General features: G+C 33.5%; 1 protein-coding gene and 1 pseudogene across 3 annotated transcripts; one reads left to right on the top strand and one right to left on the bottom strand.

The window, feature by feature from the left end:
• Positions 1–6,796: 6,796 nt before the first annotated feature.
• LOC132601633 (aspartic proteinase CDR1-like) lies at positions 6,797–9,874 on the top strand (annotated as a pseudogene).
• A 910-nt stretch (positions 9,875–10,784) lies between these two features.
• Positions 10,785–16,053, bottom strand: LOC132603603 (protein MHF1 homolog). 3 transcript variants are annotated; one of them, XM_060316731.1, is made up of 5 exons: positions 15,745–15,983; positions 15,593–15,664; positions 12,065–12,145; positions 11,407–11,562; positions 10,785–11,082 (listed from the first exon to the last, which is right to left on the bottom strand). In XM_060316731.1, exons 1-4 carry the CDS (start codon positions 15,884–15,886, stop codon positions 11,414–11,416), a joined length of 444 nt encoding a protein of 147 aa, XP_060172714.1. In that variant the 5' UTR covers positions 15,887–15,983; the 3' UTR covers positions 10,785–11,082; positions 11,407–11,413. The 3 variants fall into 3 exon arrangements, with proteins under 3 accessions (XP_060172714.1, XP_060172713.1, XP_060172715.1); XM_060316730.1 differs by having other exon boundaries at positions 11,365–11,562; positions 15,745–15,982; XM_060316732.1 differs by lacking the exon at positions 11,407–11,562 and having other exon boundaries at positions 15,745–16,053.
• Positions 16,054–18,762: the final 2,709 nt, after the last annotated feature.

Raw genomic sequence — 18,762 nt, 5'->3', positions numbered from 1 at the left:
ACTCCCCCCAATGTCTTGGGTGGAACACTTCTACCCCTTGCTTTATGGCCTTTTTTAGCTTTTGATACATGTTTAGGAGAGATGTACCATTTATTTTTATCCTCCTCAAGAGATGATGTATGAGTGTCTCTTTCTTCCTCGTCTCCAATGTCTATTTCCATGAGTTTTTCTTCATTATGTGCAGTATGGACTTCATGATCTTTAGCAACCACTTGGGAGTTATCCTTTCCTGAACTTGCCTGTTCCTCTGCTACTGTTTAGGCCTCCATCATCCCCTGCTGGTAGTGCTATTTCTTTTTTATCACCCACCTCTTTACTGCATTCATGTTTCCCATTATCATTTACTGATGAGGCAGTATCTCCATCTTCCAACATTTTTCCTGTTTCCGACTCAACATCTGGTGGTTTTTTAAGTATTTCTTTCTCCTGATTTATGTAGTGCCTCACTGATATTTCCTTCTGTTGTGCAGCAGTTGAATTGACACTATCTTGTACCTCTATATGTAGGGGTACTTCTTGCTCTTCTGACTCCTGTTTACCTTTGTTGTAGCTTTCTTTTTTGTTACCAGCGTCTACAATATCTGTAATAGTTCTCTCTATGTTATGTGCGGTTGTCTCTACTAGTTGATCATGTTTTACCCTCTGTTCCTCTATTTTATCTTGCACCTGATTATTGACTGGTACATGATCTTTTGTCTTGTCTTGCTCCTGATTATGAATTGGGACTTGTTCCTTCATGACCTGTTCTACTCCCTGGTTATTCTGACTTTGTTTCGCAAAAGTAGTTTCAACCCATGGCCTAGCTGTCTCCTTGATAGCATTAGTAGTACTATTAGTGATCCCTTTTTCAGCTTCCTTGTGATTTCCTTCCTCTAGGTCCACTAATGTGTAGAATTTGTTGCTTGTACTAGTGACTGATGCCTCCTTTTGTTTGCTTTGATAGGCAGCTCTCTCCTCAGCACTGAAATTCCTGTTATCTTTGATGGCATTCTAATTTCCAGGATTGCCAAGAACCTTCCCACTAGGTAAAATTCTAGCTGAATGATTGTAGTGATTATTGTATCTTCTATGATTGTATCTCCCATTGTTTTTGTGCCCATCATAACCTTGTTGCCTCCCTTCTTGTTGTTTTTGTTTGCCTTTGTCATTAGCATGCTTGCCATTTTGTTGTTCATCTGCTTGCAGCTTTGTGTTTTCTCTGGATTCAACTTCTTTGTCCTTAGGAGTTATACTGTTTTCTTCATTGTTAGCCCTTTCTTCCTCTGGATGTTTTTCATTGGTATCCACCTGATCCTCTTCTTCCCCCTCATATTGGGCAAGCTCCGGATGAATAATTCTACAATCATACTCATTAAGTCCCTGTGATTTACATTCCTTGCAATACTTAGGAAGGTAATCATATTGAATCTCAACATTAACAGTCCTTATTGCTCCTGTCTTTTCATTTTCAATATCCATCCTCACTGTTTTGAGTAGATCTGCTACCAAATCTACTAAAACCTTGACCCTAGCACAACTAGGTCTAGTCTTGTTGACAGTAGCCATATCTAATTATATTGGAATACCCAATGCCGATGCAATTGAAAATAGAGTTTCCTTCACAAAATATGTAGGCAATAAATTTGGAAATGAAATCCATGCCATTGTCTTTGAAGTTTCTTCATCAATCTTGAACTTCGCATCATAGATCAATGGTCTCAATTGGTACGAGTATCCCTCTCTATCTTGAATGTAATAAACAGGTTTTGATGTGAAATTCACAAAGTCTTCAAAGAGAGTACATCTGATGAGCACATTCGGTTTCTTAGAAAACCTATTCTACACTCACCCTTTATTCCACATTGTGCAGGGATTATTCGTCGAAGTTGTTCAATATCTGGCTGTCCATATGAAATTTCCCAACCACAGCATACTGGAGTTTTTCAATAACATTCATTTGATCAACTTCTGATTCTGTGCATTTGATGTACGGCACCCCATGTATAAAAGTTACTGGCTTCATGGGAACTTGGGGCAGTGGTTGTTTTTTTATTATGTATTGGGTCATTCAAAGTTTGTGGTTTGAAAAGATCTGAATATTGTAAAGGATTAGGTTTGACATTAAGGTCAGTCAAATTGTGTGTTGGTTGGCCAGCCACCAGTGTGGACTGACCACCGGCCATAGAGGCCATGTTTACCAAGCTTGAGATCTACGTGCTAGGGTTTGCATGAAAATAGGAGGTGAGAGAAGAGAGCGTTTTTAATATTTTAATCTTCAAGTGAGAGAAGTGCAGCTATTTGGCTAACAAAGATAATCTCGAAATTACTACTGAGAGTGAGGGCTTTTTGGTCAATTCACATTGACCTGAAGCTCCTCCATTCTCTTATTAATCCGAGTAAGTAATACTCCCTTCGGATCAAAAAGAGTGTCCACTTAGCCTTTTTTTGTTGGGTAAAAAAAAGTGTCCACTTATTAAATCAAAAAAGAATTAAACTTATTTTTTCAGATTTGCCTCTATTAAGTGTTATATAATCAAATCGCAATGTCTATTTAATTAGGGATAGTTTAGTCAAATTACTTATTTTTGTCTAGGAGTTAGTATTTTCTTAAGGGGTTAGTATTTTTTTAAGGGTGGGCAAATGGCTAAGTGGACTCTTTTTCTTATCCTGAGGGAGTAATAAATTAAGGCGAGAATTCATTTTATGTATTTGTTATAATAAGGTTATCTTAGCACTTTGGATATTCTGGGGAGACGAAACCTAACATATTCATTGATAGAAGCCAAAAGGTAAATTTATGACAATGTTGCATTCAAATGGAAATATTTATTCCTCAGTAAGAAGCTTTCAAAATTCTTTATTCGGAAAAGGCTCAAATATACCATCGAACTATCGGAAAAGGCTCATTTATGTCACTCATCAATAGTTTGGCTCGTTTATGCCATCGAACTATCGGAAATGGCTCATTTATGTCACTCATCAATAGTTTGGCTCATTTATGTCATCGGCCGTCACCAAAATGACTCATCCATGCCATATTTCATCAACGCCGATTTTTATAATACCAGATATGATACGTGGCCTCCAATTAGAGGTCTACGTTGTTTAATTAAACCAACCCAATTTAAAATTTCAAATTAATAAAAAATTCGATTCATACATCCGACCCACCCACAAGCATAATCTAGTTGGAGGCCACGTGTCATATCTGATATTGTAAAACCGGCGTTAATGAAGAATGACATGGATAAGTCATTTTGGTAACGGGCGATGGCATAAATGAGCCAAACTATCGATGAGTGGCATAAATGAGCCATTTCCGATAGTTCAATGGCATATTTGAACCTTTTCCGTTCTTTATCTTAAATCAAACTTTGTAAACCCTGAACTTATTGTTTATAATGAAAGGAACGTTTTTATTAGGGAAAAGGGTCAAAAATGCCCGATATTTAGGAAAAGCGCTAAAAATGTCCTCCGTTACAAATCTGGGAGGGTAAACGAAAAGCCAAGTAGATGTTATTCACACGAGTAATATCGTGAACCAGGTAGTAGCAATTGTATCATTTCACACTGGAATATAACCTATATTATATAAAAAGCACGAAGGACCTTAGAAATGTTGATTGAACTTTTTGCTATTTATTAAAAGACTCCACAATAGACAAAATTATTATTTACCATTTTCATAAGCACTAATAATATATATATTTTGGAAAAGTAAAAAACCCACTGTTATTTTTAGTATATTTAGGTTAAATGAATTTGTTCCTTATTTGATTTTGGTAAAGTAATAGCTTCTTTCTATTAGTTAAAAAAGGGGCATATAATGTAACGTCCATTAGATTTTTACTAATAGCTAATAAGAATTCAGATCTAATTATAAGTCTTTTAATAATGAAGTTTACCATACCATGGAAATCAAATTTATACGCACATTTGCACGAGTAAGCAAACATTTTTAAATATTCTATAATAATTATGCTTAGTTTTATTAAAGAAAGCCCTTATTCCCTTTCATTTCATTCCAAATTTGGAGACTTGAAAAAGTCCTGTATAAGCGTATTTTAAGTAAATTTGGAGACCTGAAGAAGAAGTCGGCTATATAAGCGTACCCAAAGAAATTTATGTTTGTCCGATTTATTTTATAGTTTGTTTTGGTTTGATTTAGGTTTAACTTTTTATTTTTGCTTTATTCATTGCAGGATTTTCAATTATAAAACTTCGCTTCGTTAAATTTCTTGCTTATGCTCTCCTTGCTTTTACCATCAATCTAAAGGGTCAGGTATGCCTTTAATCATTCAAAGTTTTGAGAATTGTTTACTTATGATGTGGTTTCTCATTTATAATATATGGAGCACAATTGATTTTTCAGAGGAGGAATGAGAAGGCACTCTTCAATGGTTAATATCATTAAGTATCACGAACGAACAAAGCCGTGTACTTTTGAGTTATTAAGATGGGGTCGAATCGTAGAACTTTCAGATTCTAATATATATATATATATATATATATATATATATAGATATATAGACAAATAGAGTTTGAGATAATTAAATATATCAAAATAGAATTATAGTTTAATTATATTCTTTATATTTATTTAGGAATAAATATTTAATTATTTTTCTAATATTTAGGACTTCAAAACCACTATTTTTAGAGGTAATTCTTCTTCGGTCTTTGACTTGTAATAATCAAAGTAAATTGTAGCTTTATATTGAAATTGAACATGATGTTTATTAATTTTGTTTAGTTGACGAAATAGACAAAAGAAGTTAATTTCATCATGACTTTTTCGATGCAGAGAACAAATCATGTTATTTGTTGTATGTTTATGAATTGTTATTTTTCCCAAATCAATATGTTGATTTCAGGATGAAAAAGTCAGAAGTACTCATTTAACATGGTGAATTTCTTCTTCTTTGTCTAGTGCACTTTGTGCCTGAATGAACAACAATATTGGTATGTTTTAGATTCTAAATTGTTTTTAAAAGATTTCCAGTTATAGATATTTTTCTTTTTATTATATTATATAATATTTATTAGTCATTTAAATAGATATTGCATTTATTTTAATGTTAATTTTTGTTTTTCAATAATATATGTATATATTTATTGTTTGACGCGATACAGCTGCACGTACACTAAATTAGACAAAATTCTCATTTACTATTTTCCTTAAATAATTAAGTATTTAATTATGCACAGAGTACTCATAATTGTTCGAGGAGTTTTTCTCTTCAGGAAGTCTAATTTCGTTACAAAAGGAAAATAAGTTCGATCCTATTCGATTGTTGCATATTTGTAGGTAATTTTATTAACTCGATTGCTGCATGTTAAGATCTTTCCCCTTAGAGTTTCCATTAATGCTTAATAAAACAAAAAGGTAAATTATAGAAGAATTCTAGAACTCCTACTAATACTTATTAATTTAGAGTTTTAAAAAAAAAAATTATTTCCCCTTAGAACCTCCATTAATGCTTAATAATTTGGAATAAAATAAAAATTCCTACTAAAACTTATTATTTTAGAATTTAAGAAAAAGATATGCAAGAAAACACTGGGACAATAATTTTTTGGGGACATAAAATTGTACTTTAATGTTGAAAGTGCGTAGAATGGAATTAAAATTTTATCCACTTTGAATTTTCGTGACCATCACCACAAGCATATACATGCCAAGTTAATATATAGCAAATTTTAACCAAAAATAAAATAAATAAATAAAATATATATATATATATATAGCAATTGATTTCAACTTAAAATTTCATGTTAAAATAAAAATTTTAATAAAAATCTGTCGTTACTTTTGATAAAATGCCTTAATTTTTGGCAAAAGAAAACTGTCTTACTTTTTTACGAAAGAAAATCCGTCGTCGGGATCCGAATTACTTTCCAACTCAAATTGAACGTGTGTAGTTGTGTACCATGATAAACCGATCGTGTGTTTTTGTTTGCAATTTTATGTAGGGGCAAGTGAAACTAAATCAGATTGGTGCAGAGCCAACTATGAGGTGGATGATGATGTTTCTTTCGTAGAAAACTCAATTCATGGAAGGTTGGACAAATTTGTTTGTTTTTCTTTTTTTTTTTTGTTTTTTTGTCTTTTTTTTTTTGTTTGTTTTTAAAGTTATATGAAATAGTTTTGGCTAGGATTTTAGGTTGAAGGTATATGTCGTCGTTTTATTTTTTGTTATGCATATTGACCTACACTTTTTATGTTGATACCATTATTATATATTTGCGTGAATGTTTAGAGTCGTGATGTTTATTTTCTTCATTTATATTGTTGTTATACATGAATTTAGTCTTGAAAATTATATGTTTGTTGCTTCATGATTTTCTAATTATTATCATGCCATGATCTAATTAACTACGTCAATTTTTGTTTTTCAATAATCTATGTATATGCTTATTGTTTGACACGATACGCACGTGCAACGCACGTACACTAAACTAGTTATATATATTAATGAGTATTAATTAATGCCCAGAAAATTAATGCATGGTATTATATTTGCGGGAATATATTAAATGAATCCTCTTGGATATGGGTTATTATGGAAAGTGAAACTCATCATTGAACAAATTTTTTTTAAAAAAATGTTTCACTTCTTAATTATTATACTCTGCCTTTGGTATATTTATTAAAATTTCTTCCAATGCATTACCTCAAAATCACATATTTCCCTTAACTTTCCACATTCTTATATGCATTTCCACTCTCTTATTTTTACCTATAAAATGGTACTAATCAATAGCTAATTTTCTTCATTATTTCTCACTATTCTCGAATACCATACAACTCACGAAGATGAATACTAAAGCTAGCACTATTTCTCCTACATTAGTCTTTTTAATTTTCTTTGATCTCTCTTTTGTTTCTTGTCGCAAAATAGTAAGCAATAAGCGTGGTGAATATGACTTCACTCTTGATCTTATCCACCGCGATTCTCCTCTTTCACCTTTCTACACTCCTTCAAACACTCCATTAAACCGCCTTCGAAATGCCTTCCATCGATCATTTTCACGAGCTTCATTTTTCAAGAAAAATCCCTTTGTTACTAACAACACAATCCAATCAGAGATTTCTCCAATCCCAGGCGAATACCTCATGAAAATATCAATTGGAACTCCATCGGTGGAAATTCTAGCAATAGCTGACACTGGCAGTGACTTAACATGGACGCAATGCAAACCTTGCATTAATTGTTTCCAACGATCAGCGCCTCTTTTCGATTCCAACAAAAGCTCTACTTATAAAATTGTGGGGTGAAACGTGAAGAATGTACATCACTAGGGACTTCTTCTTGTGTAGGAGGAAATATTTGTGAATATCAAATGAGTTGCGGTGATCAGTCACACACTAGTGGTGACCTTGCTTTTGAAAAATTCACGTTTCCTTCTACTTCTGGCAATAACGTTGACATTCCTAATATTGTCTTTGGTTGCGGTCATGACAATGGTGGTATGTTTAATAACTATACCTCTGGTATTATTGGACTAAGTGGTGGTGAAGTTTCAATTATCAACCAATTAGTTAATGAAATCAATGGGAAATTCTATTATTGTTTGATCCCAATTCCATTAGAATCATCAATTTCCAATGCTAGCAGTCACATCAACTTTGCAATAGTGACATCGTGTCAGGCTGTAACGTCGTTTCAACTTCCTTGATAAAGCAAGAACCACATACGTTCTACTATCTAAATTTGGAAGGTGTCAGTTTTGCGAATAAGACGTTGACATCAGAATCTTCTAAAATTGGCTCTTCTTTTGCGGCTGGTGGTGGTGGTGACGAAGGTAATATTATAACGCTAACACTTCTTCCTAACGATTTTTACACGAATTTGGAATCAACGTTGGTGGATTGGATCAATGCTACGAAGAAGGACGATCCTTCGGGAACATTTGGTCTATGTTACGAGTCAAAGAATGGCACTATCGATGTCCAACGGTTGTTGCACATTTTACAAATGTGGATTTAGAGTTATCACCTTCGAGCACGTTTGCACTGAAAGTACAAGAGGGGGGGGGGGGGGGGGGATTGTAAGCCTGTTAAAAAATCTAGTCGACTACTGTTTGGTGCCAGTCGACTGATACCAAGACAGCCTGCACAAAATTATCAGTCCTTCGATTCGCACAAGTATAAACCACAATAAATAGTAAGGGTGCAGAATATAATATGAGAGCAATAAAATAAATGACACCAGGAATTTTTATATTGGTTCGGAACCAATGTGGTATCCTAATCCAGTTCCTTGGGTTGCAAGGAGGTTATCTCTTTAAGCTCTTTGTAATTTGAGCTGAGTACAGCCTTTGTGGTTTTCCTTGTTCACCACCAACGTTTACAAGGTTGGTATTCACTCGCTCACCAACAACGAACAAGGTTTGGTTTTGACACGCTCACCAACAACGTACAAAGTTGGTTTTTCACTCGCTCACCAACAACGACTCTTTGGTTTTCACTCGCTCACCAAATAAACGAACAATGACACAACCTCTCAATACAAAGCCTCACCAACTATACTATATCTCTCATCTTTTTTTTTGTTTACACAGTAAGTTACTCAGGATTACAATGCTTATGAAAAGTAGAGCAAAGAACTTGAGAAGGTTGAGACGAAAGTATAAGTGGCTGCGTATCTATTTTCTTGTTCTCCTTGTTCTTTTTATAGTCTTCAAGAAGTAATTAGTCGTTGCATGAATCGTGGACTTAGATATCTGGTTGACCTCTTTGAATCTGGACTGTCTTTGAATAAGGCAGTGCCAGCTTGTTGCTTTCTGCTTCCTATAGGTCTTGAAATATATCTTCTTTCCTTGAATGAAGATTTTTTGGCTATTGAATTTCCTTGTATAATCTCTTTCTTCCTTGAATGTTGTACCATCAATAAATGACCACTTTTCTCACTTTTCCTATTGCAGAGAGCTTTTGAATAATTTTAAGGAATTGCCCTTCATATTGATTTCCTTTCCATTCGTAGAATGTTGACAATTATGCTCCTTGATTCCTTAATTGTAGTAAATGATAGTATCATTTATTCAACCAATAACAGTTATCCTTTTGATCTGCTTCCTTTCACAAATCTTGGTAAATAATTTCCCTCCACAATAATACTTGTAGTAACGTAGCAAATAATATCAACCATATCCTTCATAAGATTTGCTACGGTAATAAATATCTTTCTTCCAGAATGACTAATATTCTTTCCATCTTTGAGCTCTTCTTTTGGCTTGTACAAATATGAGATCTTATTAAAGCAACCCAAGAGAATTTCAAGATCCTCTTCATTTCACCTCGGATCTTGATTTATATTAATTTGAATGTAGTCACATTCATCTTCTACAATTTGAATTTTGATCACTTGAATGTGGAAACTTTTGTGCACTTGAGACTTCTGGCATATCTTGATACTCCATCATTTTTGGACCTTCGTTAAGTAACAAAAATATCTTCTTCCCTTTTGTAGAATATTTTCCTTTCATAAGATTGTAATAAATATCCTTTCCATGATTCTACTAAATTGATTTGGGCAAATCTTTTTCTTCCATATCTTCTCCCGTAATTCCATCTCGTAATATCTTCTTCTCCATATTTTGTTTAGATCTTCACCAATTCTTTCTTCATCAAATAAACCTGTACCAAAAATAAATTCACCACAAGTAAATGTTCTTTTATTAAATAATTATGTTGGTTTGTTATCATCAAAATTAGTAGGTGAAACCTTGGACCTAACATGCACAAGTGGAGGAAGGTTTGGTTTGTCTTACAATGGTACCAGCAGAGGACATTGCTATATTTGGAAACTTGGCACAGGCCAATTTCCTAATTGGATATGATCTTGTGGCCAATAAAGTGTCCTTCCAGCCAACTGATTGCACTAAATACTAATTCAAATGTTGTTCAAACTTCAAACTTTAAACCTGTATTTATTTCATCTTATGCTTAAAAATGAAGATATCTGATGTGCTTAATGAGCAGTTATTGTTCTCTTTAAGTGTTTTAATCGGTTTAGATATTATTCTTCTGGGTTTTTTACCACCTTTTGTAAGAACTGGCTAAGTTGGAAAACAGTTCTGATTGGACCAATTTATATGGGATTTAAGTTACATACGTTATTTAATTTTGTACAACTGAGAGAAAAAGTCTTTCCAGCTTCCCTTATAATGCTAATTCTTGATACATATAACCGATATTAAACTCTTCTATAATACGATATTTAAGTCTTAAAATAAATCGAGGGATAAAAAAGTCATATTTCATTTTTCATAGACCTTTTTTTTTCTTCTTTTCTTCAAGCATCTAGTATACTAACTTCATTAGTGTGATTAATTCGGATTCATCTGAGCTAACTCACTAAAAGGGGTATGATTAATCCAAATTCTATCAAGCTGATTCACTAAATGGCGTAAAATTTTCCTAGCAAAAGCTCTCTATCCTCATAGCTGAAACCGGAGAACTCGGGTTAAAGATAAAGGGAACTCAATCCTCCCACCACAACCCTCACGTAGTTATTTTCTTTGTCGCACATTAGCTTTTCGTTTTCTGAAGTTGAAAAAGGAAAGCCAACTCAATTAGCTAATATAGAAAGAGATTCTCGAATGATATCGGTTCTGCTTCATCCCTAAATAGGGGCGTCAAAATCCTTTCCATTGCTTCTTGCGGTGCTGTTGATTTAGATGATAAGACCATTTTATCAAAACATAGGCAACAAAACCAGATTGAAAAGGGCCAAACTAACTGATGAATGCTTTTACCAACGACTGTGCCTCATTTCCGATTGTGGGACGGATTGCTCAGATTGCCTGGTTACAATTTCGATCTTCACTAAAAAAAGTATAATACAGTAATTTTTTTAATAAACTGATTACTTATACAGAAAATACTCTATTTGTGCAAAAGTGCTACATTCATGTACAGAGAATGCTTCTCAGCAGCTACATTATGTGCCTAGCATGATATCAATATTGTCCAATACTATTCCAAGCTCCAATATGTGAGCTTGTCCCAGATTAATGAGACATGGAAGTTCAAATCCAAAAATTCTTCCTATCCTTCCACTTCATACTCTTCTCTCCCTGCTTCCAAGTTGCCCTTTCCTGCATATAATAGAGAAACTAGATAAGCTTGGAAATTTCTTTTATAGTACAATGTGATATTTTACAACATCAACAGTACTACCAGACCAATTTGTTTAAGTTGCTTTATCTTCTCTAATTTATCACCAAATTTCTGGTTTAATTGATAGTAAAAAATGAACATTTTTTCAGAAAGAATGCACCATGTTGCACTTGAGGCGCTACTTTGAGGCAGCTTTTCAGTAATGCTGTCAACCTGTTTACTTTAAAAAGTTGTGGTTGCTGCACAGATGCTCCTCTTACCAAGCTATTAGGCTACTGGACACATAGTGAAACTGGGCACACCTCTAAACTAAGTGTCCGGAGTACGAAGTAACTCTCGAGCAACTCTATCTTCCCTTCTGGAATTTTTCTTCCTCTTCCTCTCCAAATTGGGCTCTTTTGCTTTTAGGTCATTGCTGAAGGACCTCAATGAGGCAGCCAGGTGATCATTCCGATGTGCTAGGAAGTATGTATTAAAAACATTAGTAGCTCGTAGGTTCATAAAAAGGAGCATTGTTAAACCAATTTTGAAAATGAACTGCTCTGACAAGACACATACTATGGAAAATTGAATGTTGTCTATCTTGAATGAACCTAAAATGAGCTGTGCAAAGGGCAAACACTATCAATTTTGAATAATTGACAGTAGTAGCAAATGATTATCAACCTTTCTTATGGACAGGGCGGGAAAAAAATTAGGGACACATGCAATACTTTTAAACTGATCAGATGAAACACATGATTCCATATACATGAAGCAGCATTGTTCTTCCAGTGAACTGCTAAGTAAACTTTTAAAATACTCTTGAGTATCTGGGAAAAGTGACTGCAAATTTAACAGAAAGCAGATAAAGCTAGGTTGTGAGTATAGACAAGGCCAAGTAGACATAAAACTAAGTTGTGCTTATAAGGAGTGATGTCTACGATCTACATTTACGGATATTGACTAGTAAGAACTCACCGGAAACAATAACATCTTCCATGTTTACAGACTTACGACCAGCATGCTGTGCAAATAATTCAAGGTCCTTCGCTAGCTGTTCTGCTCTTGAAAAAGAGTACTGTGTAAGTTAATTGCTTCAGCAATCAAGATATATAGTTAGACATGTTAATTGCTTCAGCAATCAAGATATATAGTTAGAGACATGCCTGAACATGATATTCAATTAAAACGGCAACGAGACAACTACGGCCTCATTTGTTTCCACTTAATAGATTTCTCAATGAATCATTAACATCTCAACTCATTAAGTACATTTGTTTTTATATACGACCCCTTATTTGCTATTACTAGGTCTGGTTCATTCAAATCTTGTATGAAGTCTTAAAATCATAAAGAAGATGTTTATTTAGATAGTCTTATAAACGTGACATTTTACCACTGCTCTAGCCATTACCACCAGCCTCCACCGCACAACCACCACTACTAACTACCTTTACTGTCAACCACTTGTGCTCCTTGATGTAGCCATCTCAAACCTCAAGAGCCCCAAGACATCTTTCATTGTTGTTTAAAAAATTATTATTTTATTCCTTGAATAAGATGTAATTCTAGTGTAACTTCAATGTATTTCGTTTGGTGAGAAATCGATTCTTCCATTCTATTTTTCTTTTGAAATTGGTAACATTGGTATTGATAGTACTAGGGCAGTGCTGAAGCCATATTTACAAAGGAGAAGTCCCCGCAGCCAACAAAAATCCTAAACAACAGTTACAATTGCCCTATAAAATCTATTAAGGAAACCTCCTCCTCTAAGTAGCATTCTTTACACCAAAAGTGAAACAAAAGTAAACACTTCATCATCTTAATGTCCTGCACATGATTACCCCTATCATCAAAAACCCTAGAGTTTCTCTCTTTCCAAATTGTCCACCAAATACAAGCAGGAACCAATCTCCACCATTTCTTCTGTCTAACTGAAACTCCCAAACTGTTCCAGCTCTTAAGCAGATCAACAGTGTTTGCAGGCACACACCATTTGATCCCCACAATATTGAGAAAGAGCTGCCACAGCTGAATAGAGAAAGAACAATGAAGAAACAGATGCCTATTAGTTTCTGTGTAAAATTCACAAAACAAACATCTGAAGCATGCCTCGAACCCCCTTCTTCTCAACCTTTCTCGAGTCAAAACTGCCTGCCTAGCCACCAGCCAGGTGAAACATAGAACCTTTGTAGGAGCATAAGTCTTCCAGATAAACTTCCATGGCCAGTTGACTATCTGATGAGCATAGTCGCTGATTGTTAAGTAGGCAGATTTGACTGTGAAGGCCCCATCTTTGCTTGGATTCCAAATCAGCTTCTCCTCTGCTTCTGATAACCCCTGGAAGACTTCCAAGGTCTTAAAAAACTCCACTATTTCAATTTCCCAATCATTTAGAGCCCTCCTAAATGTAATGTTCCATCCTTGCAATCCCTTAACTGTAGATAAATAATCATTTGGAGAGGTAGAGATACTCAGCAAATCAGGAAAAAGATCTTTCAAACTTCCATGCCCGAGCCAATTATCTGCCCAAAACAAAGTCTTTCTTCCATTACCAACCTGAATCTTTGAGTTCTTTAAAAGTGTGTCCCAATGAGATCTGATGGATCTCCGCACCCCTACTCCATAAGGACTAGTAACAATATCTGTGCACCACATCCCTACCTGGCCGTATTTGTCTTGGATTAACCTTCTCCATAAGCTATTCCCCTCCACATTATACCTCCAGAGCCACTTCATCAATAAACTTGCATTTTGAGCATTTAAATCCCTAATTCCCAAACCCCACTTTGATTTGGAGGTGATTACGGACTTCCATTCGACCAAATGCATAGCTTGCTTGTCCTTATTTCCTTGCCAAATGAAGTTTCTTCTTAAAGCATCGATTCTATCCCTTACCTGGCAAGGTAAGGGGAACAGAGACATCACATAAGTAGGTAATGCATCTATCACACTATTTACCAATATAACTCTACCACCCAAAGACAAGTACTGACTTGTCCAGGAAGCCAATCTTTTCTCACATTTTTCAATCACTCCATTCCATATTTCCATGGCCTTGTTTTTAAAGCCCAAGGAAAGGCCCAAATAGATAGTTGGAAGGGCCCCCACCTCACATCCCAGAACAGCTAAGATTGCTAAGATTCTTTTTTTTTTATTTTTTACTTTTATTTTTTGGGGGAGCTATTGCTAAGATTTTAAAGCACTAGTGCATAAAATTACAGTTCTCAGACGAGCAGCTATAGTGGATGACAAAATTGTACGATTGCATGGAGTTTGTAGCATATGGGATTTTGTACAAAACAGACCAGCCAGTAAGATACGAGATCAATAACATTTGGTACAAGAACAGCCTCGAAGTTGCCTACTACATGTGGTGACACTTTTTGATGGGCCTTCAGTGTTTGTATTGTAAGTGACTAACTGTACACATTGAAAATGAAACAGGTTTCGTGTTAGTCACAAATGAAATCTTCAAATATATTGTCCATTTTATGATGGAAAGTGCAGATAGCGTCAACATGCAGGGTCAGCATATCACTCCTTAGACAGATTGAAGTGTCATCCTCAATCAAACGAAAGTGAATGTTGAATGTCCTATGAAAAAACAACCAATAACTTCTATACCTCAAGGCATTTTTCTTTTCCTGACAGGCTCTCTATATCTCAAGTCACATCACATGCGCTTAAAGTCCATATGTATTTTCCTTAGCCCTCAAGCCTCTAGTGCAAATAGGAATAAAACCAACATAGGATGGAACCTCATTGCTATTAAAACAATTCTAACTAAAAACTAGAGTATTCGAGAAGTGGAGCAATTGAGCGAATCTCCTTTAAAAATACATGAAACTGTAACTAACTTGAGATATTCTAAGAGCTAACCTAACAACCAAATCTAATACTCTAATCTTCTAGATAAAGATTAGATAAGGTGTTCAAAATAATTCAAATAAATGAAATCAAACTATAACAAACTAAATGTATTAGATAAGATCGGTGTTATCAAAAGCGAAAAGCGCAAAAAAGCTCTAAGGTCCACCAGGGCTTTAAGCGCAAATAGAGCGGGGGCTTTAATGCAAAAAGGCCCAAATGGAGAAAAAAAAAATACAAATAAATATGTTTAGCCCAAGACTAATAATTATAAGCATGAATAACAAATATGTGGACAAAGAAATTAAATTTTCTTTTCACGATAAAGTGAAATATCGATAGTTTTAGTGTCGCCTCATCAGAAACGCTCGTTCACAAGGAAAAGTTTGTCGTAAAGCCTTGATGACGACACGTCGACACTGAAGCGCAATAAGACGAGAAACTGAGTTTCCTCATAATTAACGGAAGTCATTTTCTTATAATTATCCTTTTTTCAGCCCCTTGCTAGTATATTATTAACTTTAGAAACTATAAATAGTTGCGCATAATAACACATAGTTAATAATATTATTAATTTCTAGGATTTTGATCAAATCATAAAAATAGTACATATTTAAAAGCACAAATTAAACATACCTGCAAACTTGAAGGCTAAATCAGAAATACAGGTGATGATGGGTTGAGAAACCTCCATAGCGCATTGTTTTGCTGTTATTAAACAATAATGCACCAAAATGAACAAGTTAAAAGACGGCATTTCAAAATGAACAATTGGGAAAATAACGTACCCTGTGATTGGGCAATGGAGATTGTGCATAACCGGAAACGATCACGGAGTAATTCGGTAACGGCTTCTTCTTCGTCTCTGTCAACTTCACTTGCCATTTCGCCTCCATCTATGTCGATAGTAGGGGAATTGTTGTTGAGCATTATCAAACTATTGCTGCCGATTGCGATGGATGGATGCGCGGGAAATTCGATGGTCCAAACGGGTTTTATGTCAATGGACTCATGGAAACACCTATTGTTTTTTGTTTTTTTTTGTTTTGCGCGGATTGGCCTTCATTTGGGGTGGTCTTTAATTTTTGTCCCTCAAATTGGCACTCTTTAAGTTTTGCCTCAAAAATTAGTGGTCTTTAACTTTTTCCCTCTGTCTTTGCAAATTTTATCTTCAGGCAAAATTTTACAAATATAGCCATGCAAGGAAGAATTTGCAAAGATAGAGGATAAAAATATTTGATGGACAAAAATTAAAGACCACCCGCAGCGAAGGACAATCCTGCAAATTGCCCTTGTTATTGGGCTATATCTATACATACACAAGCCCCTCAAATCTGTTTGTCCTCGTTTTATTTGGATTTGGCTGGTCGCCCAAAAATATTTAAACACACACTATTTTGTATTTCAAAAATGTAATTTTATGTATATCATACTAATACATATGAAAAATATATATTTGCTCACTATTATTTTGGTGGGCTGCTATTTATCTCACTTCTCTTTATTTTAATCCTCTTTTTGTTCCGGCAAGTTACGCAGTTGGCCAATCGACCAAAATATTTACATGTTCTGGCCAAATATACAAAACATATATACTATTACGTGTTAAAATATATTATGTATTAAAATATGTCATTTATGTATATTCTATATCAATATACAAAAAATATATACGTTTGTGACTATTATTTTATTGGGTGACTATTTATGTCAATTTCTCTATTTTTGGAAATAGACTAATCCAACGGCCAACTACTTATTTGAATGGTTGTTACCCAATATTTCATATTGCACCATTTTATGTTGTGTTATGTCGTACCATATGTAGTTTATATTATTTTGTGGATGCAATATCGTCTTGATACATTGTATTGTATCATTTACATTGTATTGCATCGTTTACCTGCTTTAATAATATTTTGAATTGTTCGATTTGACTCCATTACGTTGAATTACAACGGATAAGTTTACTAAAATATCTTAATTCTACTAGATATCGAAGTCCGTGTCAGCACGGGCCCAACATATATTGTAAAGGGTAAAGTACATGTATGTATATATATATATATATATATATATATATATATATATATATATATATATATATATATATATATATATACACATATTAAGGAGAAATATTTACGAAACGTGACGATAGTTTTCTATTTACAAAATATAACATTACAAACCCTATACAAAACATGCTTTTTTGAAAAAAAATATATTTTTAAATTTTTTATTTATTTTTAAAATTATTTGTTTTAAAAAAATATATATATTTTTTCCACTCAAAAATTTATGTATCAAAGTTGTATTAAATGTGTATATCTCACTCAAGGCTTAAAAAGACCATTCAAAATTTAGTGTATGAAAACGGTATGAAAAATGTTGAAATGTGTATATCTCGTTCAAGGCTTAAAAAATCCGCTCAAAATTATGTGTATGAAAACAGTATGAAATTTGTATCTCGGACAAGGATTAAAATTTCGCTGACGTTACAACTTTGATACAACACTCAAGACTTAAAATAATCGCTCAAATTTTTGTGTATGAAATGTGTATATTTTGCTCAACGCTTAATAAGTTCGATCAAATTTTGTGTATGAAAAACGTATGAAATGTGTATATCTTGATCAAGGCTTAAACATTACGCTCAAAATTTTATGTATGAGAATGGTATGAAATGTGTATATCTCGCTCAAGACTTAGAATTTCATTCATATTTATCGTATATAAAGTTCATATTAGGTTTCTGAAAAATTAATACAACTACAACAACATTGTAACAACTTTCATACAATATTCAAGGCTTAAAGTTTTCGCTCATAATTTTTTGTATGAAAATTATATTAAAAATTTCGCTCACACATACACATTTCATATATTTTTCATACAGCTTTCATGCACAAGAATTTCAGATAATTTTTTAAGCCTTTGAGCAAAAATAAATAATAATTTTCTAAAAAAATAAATTCTTACAAAAATATTTTTAAAAATTAAAAAAAAGTTTAAAATATTTTTTTTTAAATAATTTTAAAAAAAATATTTTCTGAAAAAAAATAAAAATAAAAACGAAAAATATATGAAAATCCGTCATCTTTCGTAAAATATCGTTATATTTTGTAAATAAGAAAAACTATCTATATACTTTGTAATAAAGAGTCTTGAGTAGGTACCCTATGTCATTTTCCCATAATGTTTTCTCTATGCAATTATAAGAATCTTTCAACGTATTTTATGAATTTTTTAAGAACTACGTGTAAAAATTAGAAGTTTTGGGAGCATAGATTCAACAATTTGTGTTATAGTGTATCTATTTGTTTCAAGTAATGTAACCTTATTCTTATTATTTTTGAAAGAAATATGCTAATAATCATTTTTTAAACTGCTAGTCAAACCTTAACTAACATTTCAAAACATATTAAACTTTAATTACTTTTTTTAAATTCAAAAACATCATTTGAACGATCATACTCCTAAATTAAAATGTGAAATTTGTGGATGCAATATCGTCTTGATACATTGTATTGTATCATTTACATTGTATTGCATCGTTTACCTGCTTTAATAATATTTAGAATTGTTCGATTTGACTCCATTACGTTGAATTACAACGGATAAGTTTACTAAAATATCTTAATTCTACTAGATATCGAAGCCCGTGTCAGCACGGGCCCAACATATATTGTAAAGGGTAAAGTACATGTATATATATATATACATATACATATTAAGGAGAAATATTTACGAAACGTGACGATAGTTTTCTATTTATAAAATATAACATTACAAACCCTATACAA

Source organism: Lycium barbarum, chromosome 7 (genome assembly GCF_019175385.1).
Source record: "Lycium barbarum isolate Lr01 chromosome 7, ASM1917538v2, whole genome shotgun sequence".
Classification (NCBI taxonomy): domain Eukaryota; kingdom Viridiplantae; phylum Streptophyta; class Magnoliopsida; order Solanales; family Solanaceae; genus Lycium; species Lycium barbarum.
Note: the sequence above shows the minus strand (reverse complement) of the source record. Positions and strands in the feature narration are given on the sequence as shown.

Excerpts from the sequence above, each read along its gene's own strand:
- LOC132603603 (XM_060316731.1), bottom strand. The coding sequence starts at position 15,886 with ATGCTCAACAACAATTCCCCTACTATCGACATAGATGGAGGCGAAATG. Across the intron at positions 15,665-15,744 it reads CTCCATTGCCCAATCACAGG|CAAAACAATGCGCTATGGAG; the intron begins GTACGTTATTTT and ends GTTTAATAACAG. Across the intron at positions 12,146-15,592 it reads TTTAGCCTTCAAGTTTGCAG|AACAGCTAGCGAAGGACCTT; the intron begins GTATGTTTAATT and ends TTTCAAGAGCAG.